Source organism: Gopherus flavomarginatus, chromosome 4 (genome assembly GCF_025201925.1).
Source record: "Gopherus flavomarginatus isolate rGopFla2 chromosome 4, rGopFla2.mat.asm, whole genome shotgun sequence".
In the NCBI taxonomy this organism is placed as follows: Eukaryota; Metazoa; Chordata; order Testudines; family Testudinidae; genus Gopherus; species Gopherus flavomarginatus.
In genome coordinates, this window is record NC_066620.1 from 136,487,233 (window position 1) to 136,499,739 (window position 12,507).

At 43.3% G+C, this 12,507-nt stretch overlaps 1 protein-coding gene across 2 annotated transcripts in view; it reads left to right on the top strand.

Annotated features, from left to right (window-relative positions):
- The window catches only part of BVES (blood vessel epicardial substance), a 37,025-nt gene extending 33,381 nt beyond the window's left edge, over positions 1-3,644 (top strand). Inside the window, exon 7 of one of the 2 annotated variants that reach the window (XM_050949325.1) lies at positions 987-3,644. In XM_050949325.1, the coding sequence (XP_050805282.1) occupies positions 987-1,096 (110 nt within the window). In that variant the 3' untranslated portion in view covers positions 1,097-3,644. The remainder of the gene's footprint in view (positions 1-986) is intronic. The other variant, XM_050949326.1, reaches the window with a different exon arrangement.
- The last annotated feature ends 8,863 nt before the right edge of the window (positions 3,645-12,507 follow it).

A 12,507-nucleotide genomic window follows, 5' to 3' on the forward strand; every position in this document is an offset into this window, starting at 1 on the left:
ATACTGTTTTCAGTCATCATATGCAGGCTGTTTATAAACTCTGCCAGTCCAAAGCCTGCACTAGTTATGAATGCAGGACTGCTGAACTCTTAGGGAACTGAGAGATGACAGGGAGTTAAATACAATTTTCAGATTGGAAGACAGAGATTTACCTGTCAGACGAGTGTTAAGGAGAGTTATGAAACTAAATCCTCTCCACAATATGTACTCCTATAGACTCAAATCTCGAAGTCCATTCTCAGACAATGTGCCCATTAACTTCCAACTGAGTGTGCTCTTCTGTGTGCTCTGCTTTAGAGGGTTTTATTCATTGCTGCTTTGCCTGAAGGCTACCACCTACTGCTAGAGCAGTGAACCAATTTCAGTCATTGGTTACACGGTGCATATTATTTAGCCCTACATTTGTTAATAACATAACATACTTGTTTTTCATTACAGTTGTTTATGCAGTGGGAGTTACATCTTACCCCTCAGTATGTTTTATCCCATGTTGTTGCTTATGAGGCAGTGTGGAGCTATGATCAGTTACTCCGGCTGAGATCTGCCTGAGTAAACTTAAGAATTTTGTCATGACTTTGTGTCCTGAGGCTAGTACTCAAAGATACCTTCTGTGCTTAAGTCAGCCTTCTATTTCTTTGGACCAATTTGTGGATGAATACAACAATAAGAGAAATACCTATCAGAAACACAGTTCCCTGAGTAGGAAGTGCAGAAAAATCCCATTGACACAAAAGGAGTTTTTCCTGAGTGTGGACAGTAGCATTTGGCCCTAAAATATTATAATGATTCCTGTCCCCTTTACCTGGCATCCATGATTTTCTGATGCTATAGTACAGATGTCAAATTAATTGACTTTAACTGGGAAAATATAAATTCTTTACAGTTGGGAGAATCATCAGATTTGCTGTGTCCTTATCACAATGAGTCTGTATCACGGGGGTGCATTCTTCAGTTTAACTTTTTTCTTCTCTTTGAAATTGTGTCAGGCCGCACATCTCCTTATATGAGAACTTCGGCAAAAATGAAACCAATAGAAGAAAGTGGTGAAGATGATGTCTTTGAACTACCCTCTGCTGTTAAGCCTGAAGTTCAGTGACTGCCTTGAATAGACGGTCTCGAACATCCAGGGACGCTGTAGACATGGCAAAAGCAAGAAGCTTATTTTGATGGAATTCTGAAAACTATCAGCACCCTTTACTTTCAGAGAATTATACCACAATATACCTGTGTTAGTGGCTTCTAGATAAAGATGCCAAGTTTTATTTATTCTCCTTAAAAAAAAAGGCATAGATTGTAGTTTTAGTTATTGGCCAGGATTCTGAATGGTTGTTTTTTTACTTTGGCTCTCTCTCAAGTTAAATTCAGTTTTAAGCAACAGACTAGTCTGAAATTTTATTCGCTTATTGAGTAGCATTTTCAAAATCAGCCAAGTCCCATTTTTCTAAGCCACTTAGGAGCCTAAGTCCCACCGAAAGTGAATGGGAATGTTTGAAAATTTGACCCAATATCATTTGTACCCAACACCATAGTTATTAATTTTGTAATTTCAAAATGAAGTTAATACATATAGTTTTTTGTGTCTGCATGAATGTGTGTGCTTATATTTTAGACAGAGAAAACCATTTTAAAAGAACATTAAAGTTGCAAAGTTAAGCACTCAAAAGTTAGGAAAGGCCAGAATTAAGTTTCCCATGCAACCTATATTTGGCCCCTTTATGTGTATGCATTATGATGCAATTTTTAATTACATGATCACATTCTGTTTCCCACAAGAGTTTGGCAAAATGTATAGATTTCACACAAAGGCCATCCTTCTGCCAAATTTCAAGTCTCTGCTCTAATGCATGGGGATTCTAAAGCATCTTAAAAAAAAATCACTAGAATTTTAAACATGGCCAAAATAATGTATTTTTCCCTAGTTTTGTTCTTGGAAACAGCTGCACCGTTTTGGCTAAAGTTTTCCAAAGTAGTTCTCCTGAGGGAGACACCTAGTATGGGAAATTTCAACCCAAAGAGTTATAGTTTGGCCAAATTATAAGTAGCTGAAAAAAGGATCTCTCATAATGGAAAGTGTTGGGCAGCCTTAATAATAGGTGGCACTACCAGCTCCACCTATAGTGTGAGCACATGAATAAATAAAATCAATGTATTTGTCACACAGTAATAAACTGTATTCATCGTCAAAGAGCATAATGGCAGATACAGCAGTCTATGTAACAATTGAAGATGACAGAATGTGGAGACTAGAATATGACAAATAATGAGATTGGATAACAGTCGGAATCTGGCTTAAACTTACTCTGTGCATTTTACTGTGATCATCGTCCTAGTATTGGCAGTGAAGTTAAGCCTAAGAGTGTCCTTGAATCAGCCTGTGCCTATGGTATATCATGTTTTTACACTGTTCTGAAGCTCTTGCAATGCCAAAGCACACCACTTGTTTTTGTGGTTTTAAATTCAATTTTTAATGCTACTTCAGTGTGTCTACTTTGTGGTTTTTGTTTTGTGCATATTAAAAATTCTCATTGAAGTGAGCCATAGTTACCAGTTTATGTAAATATACGTTAAATACATTTTACATCTCATCATGTATGCAGTAAATCACGCTGACTCCTTTTGGAGTGGAGATAATTTACCATATAAATTCACTGTTTGAATTTTGTAAAAAACCTTTATTTACCTTGTAGACAATAAGAGCTCCTTTTGGAGCCATTGCCATCTCTTGTATAATACTTAAACCAGTTATAAAGATACAGATCTGATAAAATCACCATTGCTAGGTATAAGATCAATGAGTGTTGTGTGGTACTAGCACAGGGGTTGGCAACCTCTGGCATGTGACTCGCCAGGGTAAGCACCCTGGCAGGCCGGGCCAGTTTGTTTACCTGCCGTGTTGGCAGGTTCGGCTGATCGCAGCTCCCACTGGCCGCAGTTCACCGCTCCAGGCCAAGGGGCTGCAGGAAGCGGTGCAGGATGAGGGATGTGCTGGCTGTGGCTTCCCACAGCCCCCATTGGCCTGGAGCAGCGAGCCACAGCCAGTGGGAGCCATGATCGGCCGAACCTGCCAATGTGGCAGGTAAACAAAGTGGCCCGGCCCGCCAAGGTGCTTACCCTGGCGAGCCATGTGCCAGAGGTTGCTGACCCCTGTACTAGCAATATCAGCAATCAAGACAAACTTAAAGACATGAAAAACGTTATGCCAGTTTTATGGTAGCTTATTGTCAAATGTCAATAACTGGACAGCATTACCTTCTTAAAAGAAAATACTGTAGATAGCCAGAGGACTTGATATATGTTAGGGACAAGACTGCAACATTTATTTTCTAAACAATAAAAATGTGTGAGTTAAAGGAGCATTTGAAATTTGTAACTCCTAAATTTTTGCACTTATACTAAGTCGGGAGGATTGGGTGGGGATTAGGTTATTTTGGTGTATAGAAATTACTAAAAAAAAAGTTTGTCTAGCACGAACTTTTATAGGAAGTTTTCAGAGAAGAGTTTGGGTGGAAATGCTGCTAGAGACTCTTTAATTACAGCAGGGATGGTGCACCGAAAATGAATATGAATGATCTCAAGAATTTGACGGTATCCAGAACTTTGATGTTCTTAGCTTAAAATACAGCCAGTCTCAATAAACACAAATATTTTATCCACCCTTTTTATCTTTGTTTTTGAGATTTCTTTCAGTGGGTTTGTTTGTCAAGCAGCTATGCAGCCAACTGAAGAAGGAGTTAGGGATTGGGGTTCAGATGCTGAGCTTGCTTGTGAGCTGGGAAACACTGGCCAGCAGCAGGGTCAGCCTCCTCAGTGGGAAGTCATGTCTTTCATGTTTAAGTGACTCCTCTGGATAAAAATGTCTCCAGCTCTCCTCAACCAGAGGAAGGATCCTCAGGCCACATGAGCGTTGAGGGGCAGGGCTAAAAGGGAAGAGCCCTTTCCCATCTTCCACAAAAATTGCTTTAACCCGTAGAAAAACTGTCAAATCCTCATATGAACATCACATGGGGACTGGCTAACTTCCTAGGGTTGGTTTGGGGCCACTGGGAGGATGGGCACTTTGCCAAGGAGGAAGGAGATTCTTCTTCAAGATTTGTTGCTCATGTCAATTCCATTCTAGATGTGTGCGTGCCAGCATGCACAGTTGGAGATTTTTGCCTTAGCGTTATCCGTTGGGTCAGCTGTGGTGCCCTCTGGAGTGCCATTGCCATGGAAGATCAGGCGTTGCTGGCTCTACACCTTCTCAGTTCCTACTTACTGCCTTTGGTGAGTAGTCGGAGAGCCTCTCTTCCTTGCCTAGCAAGTGGTCAGTGGTTTCCTTCTTCGCTTTGTGTATTAGAGCTGTAAATAGTTTTGTTTACTGTAGTTGTAATTGTTAAGCACTGTAGTTAGTAAGTTAAGGTCCCGCCAGAGACTTTGCCCCAGGCAGGGCATGCCCCAGTTTCCAGGTTTTAAACCCTGCGCTGACTGTAACAGGCCTATGCCTGTTAGTGACCCCCATGGCAGCTATCCGAAGTCCTTGGGGGAATCTCATTATGACATTCTCCTGGTGTTATCTGGATTGGTGATCTGCTAGGTCACTCCAGTCCTTGACTCTGGGAGCCAGCCTTACCCTGCTCTGCTGTGAGAAGCCTCACTCCTGGGCTGTTCACACACAGCCTCTAATATGTAAGCTGCTCCCAGCTACGTGAGTGAGCACTTCTGGCCAGCCACTGATTGTATTGTGCAACCGAATGACACTAGCCAATATCTCCAGTCCCAGACACAACCCTAGGAACCTCCATCTTGCAGTGTCCAGTTAAGCTGCAAGCTTATATGAGTTCATCAATTTAACAAAGAAATTGATGTGTACCAGGCTCGTTATCCCAAATGGAGTCTCTGACACACTTCAAACCAAACGCACTACTTCAGGTAGAATAAACAAACAAATTTATTAACTACAAATGATAGATTTTAAGTGATTATAAGTCAAAGCACAAGAAGTCAGATTTGGTCAAATGAAATAAAACCAAAATGCATTCTAAGCTGATCTTAACATTTTCAGTGCGCTTACCAACTTAGATGCTTCTTAGCACAGGCTGGCTGGTTGCCATTCAGCCAGGTTCTCCCCTTTGATCAGCGGTTCAGTCGCTTGGTGGTGATCTCTGAAGATGGAAGTGGAAGCGTGAGGAAGAGCATGGCAAATGTCTCTTGCTTTTATCATGTTCTTTCTTCCCTCTTGGCTTTGCCCCCCCCTCGCCCCGCCCTTCAGGGTCAGGTGAACATTACCTCATCGCAGTCCCAAACTGGCCAAGGGAATGGGAGGTGACTCACTCCAGAGTCCAGTAGATCCTTTTTTCCTGCCTAAGCCAGTGTTCTTTGTTCCTGTGAGGCTGGGTTTGTCTCATACATGCCCTGATGAGGTGTGTCCTGCCCCTCTGTTCCTGGAGAGTTTTGCCTGGGCTTGTTTTAAGCTATGAGGATACATTTTCAGCCTCATGACTATCTTCATGAAATTACAATATAATATAACATACTATAATAATAATGCTCAGTGCATCGTGAACCTTCCAAAGACATCCAACATGATAAACTTTGCATTGGATACCACACAATCGTGTTATAAGGATGAACATGGGAGTGCAGGGTGTTCCCCTGAGGTACAGTGTGTCACACTCATGTAAAAGAAAAGTATCACATCTGGAAGAACTTTCATCTCAGGACACACGAAGAACACAACATCCATTTGAGAGCCCTCCTCTTGAAGGCTGCTCTCTATCCAGGCTCGGAGCCATTCTGCCTGGACTCTACTGCCTGTAATTCGGCCTCAGTGAGGCGCACCACCAGCATTGGGCTCTCTCTGGCACCAATCCTCTTCTCCGATGCCCAAGAAAAAGTAAAAAAAGCAGGGCCCACCACCAAGCAAGAAGGACCAAGGGGCATTGGGTAAAGGACCCTGTTTGGGCCTCCCACCCACCCTGGAGGCATAGGGGCATGCATTCCCAAGAGGCCCTCCTACCCTCCCCAATGGATCTGCCATCGAATCCAGGGAGCAATAGGGGACCCAAACTCATGGTGCAGTCAACGCTTTCCGAGCCCCTCCCAGCACCTAGAAAGCAAATGGCTTTCCCATCACAGCCAGCACCGCATGCTGTGATGGACCTGGCAAAGGCTCCCTACGAGGGCAAGCCAACCGTGAAAGCCCCCAAAAGGTGAGTGAATGTTACCAGTCTCCACAGCCGAGGCAGAGAGCTTTGTTGCCAGGCCCCTGGTCTCCACTCAGTTTACCACTTCAGATCACTGGCACTGTGCTCCTGGTCTCTGCTCTCTCGAAAAAGACTCATCCAGAGGGAGGTGCTGGTCACTGTATTGTCGGCACCAGTCATCCTCCTACCGACTCTGTCCATGACATCCATTGCAGTCATCTAGACCACCAGAACGTTCCTCAACAGTGCTCACACGGCCCATGAGAGCTCCATTTGGACCCTTGGTTTCCTGTTCCCTTCTTCTGCTCTCCTGGAAGGTGTCATTCCTGGTGGTGATAACGTCTGCCCGAGGGGTCTCTGAGCTTAGGGCACTTACCTTGGAGCCGCCCTATACGGTGTTTTTCAAGGACAAGGTCCAGCTTTCCTGCCGAAAGTGGTTTCACAATTTCACATGAGCCAGGACATATTCTTGCCAGTCTTTTTCCCAAAGCCTCATAAGTCTGAGGAGGAACAGAGGTTTCATTCCCTGGATGTCAGGAGAGCACTAGCCTTCTACGTCAAAAGGACCAAAATGTTCCGTAAGTTGACGCAGCTGTTCGTTGCGGTGGTGGATAGGATGAAAGGTTGTCTGGTGTCAACCCAGAGAATTTCATCATGGATCACCACCTGCATCCGGTTTTGCTATGATCAGGTGAATGTGCCTCCACTGACGATTGTACCTAACCCACCCGCTTAGCTAGGGTGCAGGCCTCTTCAGCAGCCTTCCAGGCCCATGTGCGAATTCCTGATATCTGCAGGGCCACCATTCGGTCATTCATTCACACGTTCACATCTCACTACATGCTTTCCCAGCCAGCATGAGACAATACTGGTTTTGGTAGAGCAGTATTGTAAGCTGCTCACCTCCAGGGATACTACTTGTGAGTCACCTAGAATGGCATTGACATGAGCAAGCACTTGAAGAAAAAACGGTTACCTACCTTTCGTAACTTGTTCTTCAAGATGTGTTGCTCATGTCCATTCTATTACCTGCCCTCCTGCTCATCTGTCAGAGCTGCCAGCAAGAAGGAACTAAGAGGGTGTGGGGCTGGTAGCACCTGATACACCGACGTATGAGTGGGCAGTCCAGAGGGCACCACAGCTGACCCTATGGATATTTCTAAGGCAAAAATCTCCAGTGACTGTGCATGTGAGCACGCAAACCTAGAATGGAATTGACATAAGCAACACATCTCAAAGAACAACAGTTACAAAAGGTAGATAAACCGTTTTTATCTTGCCTGCTTGGCAGCAGAATGTTTGAGACTCTTGGGGTGAATATGCCTGCCCTGCCTTCCCCATCCCATGCACCTAGTGTAATTCTTACTTCTGCTAGTTTGCAAATGCTTCATTAAACAACAGGGCTGGGTAGGTGGGGGTGGGGTATCTTTCTGTCCAGCCAGGGAATAAGTGCAGAATGAGGAGCAACTGAGGAAATAAGAGCAACATTTCTATATACTGTATTACAAAATAAAAAACTCTCTCCATTGTTCACTAAGTTTCTTTTCTCCTTTACATTTTTCCTAGCCCTCTAATAGTCTCTTTTGTTGTTTGTTGTGTTGTCTAAATCAGGCACCAGCATGCAATGCTTAGATTATCTCGGCAAATATGAAGAGTCGATTAATATGTTCTGCAATTCTAACGTAACTCATAAAAGTTTGCAGGATTGGGCCCTTAATATGCAAATATGTATTAAATATGTTGTCTAAAATTAAAGCGGAACAAGTCTTTCTTGTGGACATACCATACAGGACATGATAGGTAGTACTATTCTACAGGATCCTAGGCCAATGTTTTCAAAGTTAGGCACCAAAATCGATACTTAGGCATTCAAATAAGTGGCCTAATTTTTTTGAGCTGTTAAACATTCAGAACTTTCACCAACGTCAGAGGGTTGCAGCTGCTCAGCAGGCCACTTATTCAGGTGCCTAAAGTTTGGCCATATGTGTGTGTGTATTTGAGTCAGTGATGATGGAAAGTTAATTAAATACCTTCAGAATGAGGAAAGTCAGAAGTCAAAGCAATTTCAGCAAAATGAATGTAGTTTAGATAAGGCTATTTTTATTAAAATTGGTATTCATATAAACAGATCCATTGTATTTAAATACACCTCTACCCTGATATAACGCTGTCCTCGGGAGCCAAAAAATCTTACCGTGTTATAGGTGGTACTGCGTTATATCGAACTTGCTTTGATCCACCAGAGTGTGCAGTCCCTCCCCCCCAGAGCGCTGCTTTACCGCGTTATATCTGAATTTGTGTTATATTGGGGTAGAGGTGTACTAAAAACTAAGACATAGTGAAATATAGTGTGAAGACCGTAGTCTGTTTTTCCATAAGACGTGACTATCATAAGCTACACAGAATGAAGGAACGATAACAAAATGAATGATAACAAAACCGTAGTCTGTTTTTCCATAAGACGTGACTATCATAAGCTACACAGAATGAAGGAACGATAACAAAATGCTAATGGCTCCAGAGAAAAGTCGGTACTCTGCTTAAAGTGACCATGACACTGACAGTTTAGCAATTACCAAATTAAAGATGAAATTCAGTAGTAAAATTCTGATATAGTTAAAAATTAAGGGATGGATTCGTCAATAAGTACGTTACAGGCACATCCTTGCTTCTGCAGAGAGCCTGTTGTAGAACTGAGGCTCAGGAAGTCTCTCTCTCCAGGCATGAGAGATGGCAATTTCACAAGCAATGTTCTGGAGAGATCTTCACATGACACATTCATAAATTGTTTTCCTGGAATTTCAGAGAATGAAATTTTGGTGACATGCTTTTATGTTATTACTAGAAAGAACAGTAACAGTTATTCCAATTATTGGTAGTCATAGGAAATGTTGGCTGGACTGAGTCTTTCCTCCCTCATGCAAAGCTAGTCACAGCTGTTTCTGATTAGAAAGGAATGGGTTCTTATTACTTAGGGGATGAATAAGGGAAGACAAACTGTCCTCATTAATTAGTCCTGACATTTAAACTTCCTGAAAGCATGATAACATGAGAGTCAGTTAGAGATTTCAGAGAGGCAATGCTAAAACATAAAGTTATCTGAGTATTCAGCATTAAGGAGGTGAAGTCTACGTACCTCTCACTACCAACAGAAGTATATAGTTATACAATGGTTTGGAAAAAAATGGCACAATTCTATTGGCTGCTAGCTGTTTCATCATTACTTTAAACCAATGGCTTTTAATTGGCATGATTATAATCACTGTATGCTTAGCAACACAATTCTAAAACTTATATAAGGGAAATTGGGGGCCTACACAGTAACCATATTTTAAGGCACACGATTTTACCTTTGATCACAGACACAAAACCTTTTGGAAAATCCAAGTAAATTATGTTCCTTTAATATAAGGGTGTGAATGCACAAGCACAGATTGGCTAAAGAACTCCAAGAGCTAGATCCGCAGAAGAAGCATAGATGTTATGTGTTGCAATACGTGCGTCTAGGTCCGCACCTGTGAGCTAGGCACCCAGGTTCCCTAGACAATGCCTGGACGGAGTTTGGCACCTAAGAATGGGATCCCCAAAAGTGAGCAGGGAGCTACCTAAGGTAGCCATTAGGAAATGCTAAGGAGGGACTTAGGTACCTATGTCTGCAGGGGCGGCTCTAGACATTTTGCCGCCCCAAGCATGGAGGGTCTGCTGGTCCCACGGCTTTGGCGGACCTCCCACAGGCATGCCTGCAGGAGGTCCGCCGAAGCCGCGGGGCCAGTGGACCCTCCGCAGGCAAGCCACCAAAGGCACCCTGCCTGCCATCATAGCGGCAACAGGCAGAGCACTTCCCACGCCTTGCTGCCCCAGGCAAGTGCTTGGAGCGCTGGTGTCTGGAGCCGCCCCTGTATGTCTGGGCTGGAGGGAGGCACCTCCCTCTGCTTGGGATTCACAGCCACAAGCCCTTTCCTGGAGTTAGGTGCTTAAACTCTTTCTCAAAAACATTAAAAAAAAATTGGGGTGGTGCCACTGCATGCCACTCACTCCTTTCCCTGGATAACTGTTAGTCCAGGAGTGGGAGCACTTACTCAGGATAGGGAATATCAAAGCTGAATGCCCTAACCCCGGTGCTATGGGGTGGGTCTCTTACTCTCTTCTGTTAAGCTGTTCCACTGTGTATAACAAATTAAATATTCTTTGGGCCACAGGGAGAGAGGGGGCAAGCACGAGTGCATGTGACTCTATAGTTCAGTAGTGATTGCACTCCTGGGTGAAGTGGGAGACTCACCTTCAGATCTCTTCACCACATAAAGCCGAGGGGAAGATTTGAACCCAGGTCTGCCTGGGTGAATGCACTTAACCGCTGGGTTAGTAAGGAGGTGACAGCAGTTGTGTTCTGTACAAAGCCTGATCTGGAGCATGCTTACTGGATCAGGTCTTGCAGGAGAAACAGCCAGGGCCTGATCCTATGTTGAGGGCTGAGCTGGGCTTAGGCATGAGCTATGCACCTGGGAGCCAGGGCTGAGGCTGCTGTGCCTGGGAGATTTACCAGTGGAAACTTGGGCACCTAGGGAATTTAGGTGGCCGCGGGGCTAGGCAGCAGCTGAATGAGGGTAGAGAAGACCTAAATTTTGGACTTTAACACTGACATCTCATTGTGGATTTAGCTCTAAGAGCTTATACAGTGGTCACTTTCTTTTCCAGAAGGGCCATGGGAAGATCTGATCAGCACACACTGACTTCTATCCTGAGACATTCAGTCAGTGTGCCTAGAACTGAGGTGAAGCTTGCCTGTCAGCAAATCTCAAGATTGTCCTGGGCTCTTTTCTGAAGCCAAATAACAGTAGCAACTTCTCGATATTCAGAACAGCTGATTTTAAGACTTGAGGTTGAAATTCATCCCAGTACAGGCCAGCACAAGACCTTTCTCACATCTTAAGCCCCATATTAAAGGCTTAAGTGATAAGTAGGACCTTAAGTGGGCCCTCTGCACTTGGGCAAATTTTACCTGTATTGCATATCCCCAGATAGCTTTTCTATCAGATCTCTCAGAATAATACCATCCGGTTACTGTAATTTATAGCACTGGAGTTTCTCAGGCTGCTCTTTAACTTCCTCCTTAGGGATTAATATCTATTAAGGCCACATCCTGATTTCCTGTGCAAAGTGCTTTTGGGAGAAGAATTCCCCATCATCCTTTATAGTAAAAGGAGTGATGAAGGGAAGCCTCTTGAAATGTGTCCACTTACAAACTATTGTGTCACTTTCCTTCATTCCCTAGCACTGTGCACTGTGTTTTATTTCAGAGAACTAAGGAATCTCATAATGCAATAGTAAATTGTCTGCCACAGGTACTGTGACAGGATAAACAAATCTTCAAGGCTAATTGAATTTTAAAGTATTTTCTCCTCTTTTTATTTTTTTAAAACATGCCTCTCTCCCCTGCAGTTTTGCAATACAATTTTCTTGTTTTGTTTTTTAATTCCTTCTTCCTAGTTGTTGTGTAAAAGGCTTATATAAACACTAGAGGAAATGATTTATTACACAAGGAAACAAACAGAATTGACTACAGACAATCTGCTTGCAAAGGCACCAAGCGAACAAATTAAAAAAAAAATTGGGAACTTGTCACAATGGTAGGTCAAACACTTTCAATCAGAAGAATTTTTAAGATAAGGATGTCAAGTACAGAGGGGACAAAAACCTGGACAGTTCTCCAGCTTTCTCACTTCCCCAAACATGGGGATTGGTGTCAAAATAAGTACTGCTTTTGGTTTTGCTAAACTGAAACAATTCCCACATTTTTTAACCAGATCTGATATTAACTGGACCCTGATTGTCCAAAGTCAGGTACTGATTATGCACTGAAGCCTTGAACCTTCTCAGTGTCACAGCTATCCCCCAACTGCAGCAGTGCAGGGCTGGGACCTCATCATCACACAGAGGAAAATCTCTCACACTGTTAATTATGTTAACAAGATTTTACTCTTGGGTATTTTTTAAACAAGTGAGAAGGGAAGGGCATGGGCAGGCAGACCTTGTCGCCCCGGAATACAGCTGCCAAATTCTGTGTCAGTTTTCAGGTGACAACTTTCATAAAAGGACAGAATTTTCTCCAGTTCAGCCTGCTGCCCCATTTAATAATAAATAATAAAATATTTATCATAATAATAATGTATATGTACTAACTGAGATAGGAATCAAGGTCTGAGGTGATGTCCTGACACTGCTCAAGTCACTGGGAGCTTGTTCATTGGCTTCAAGGGGGGATTCAGGATTTCACCGAGGTTTCTTTATGCTCAGCCCAGTGTATTGTCTGCATGGCTATCCTAGG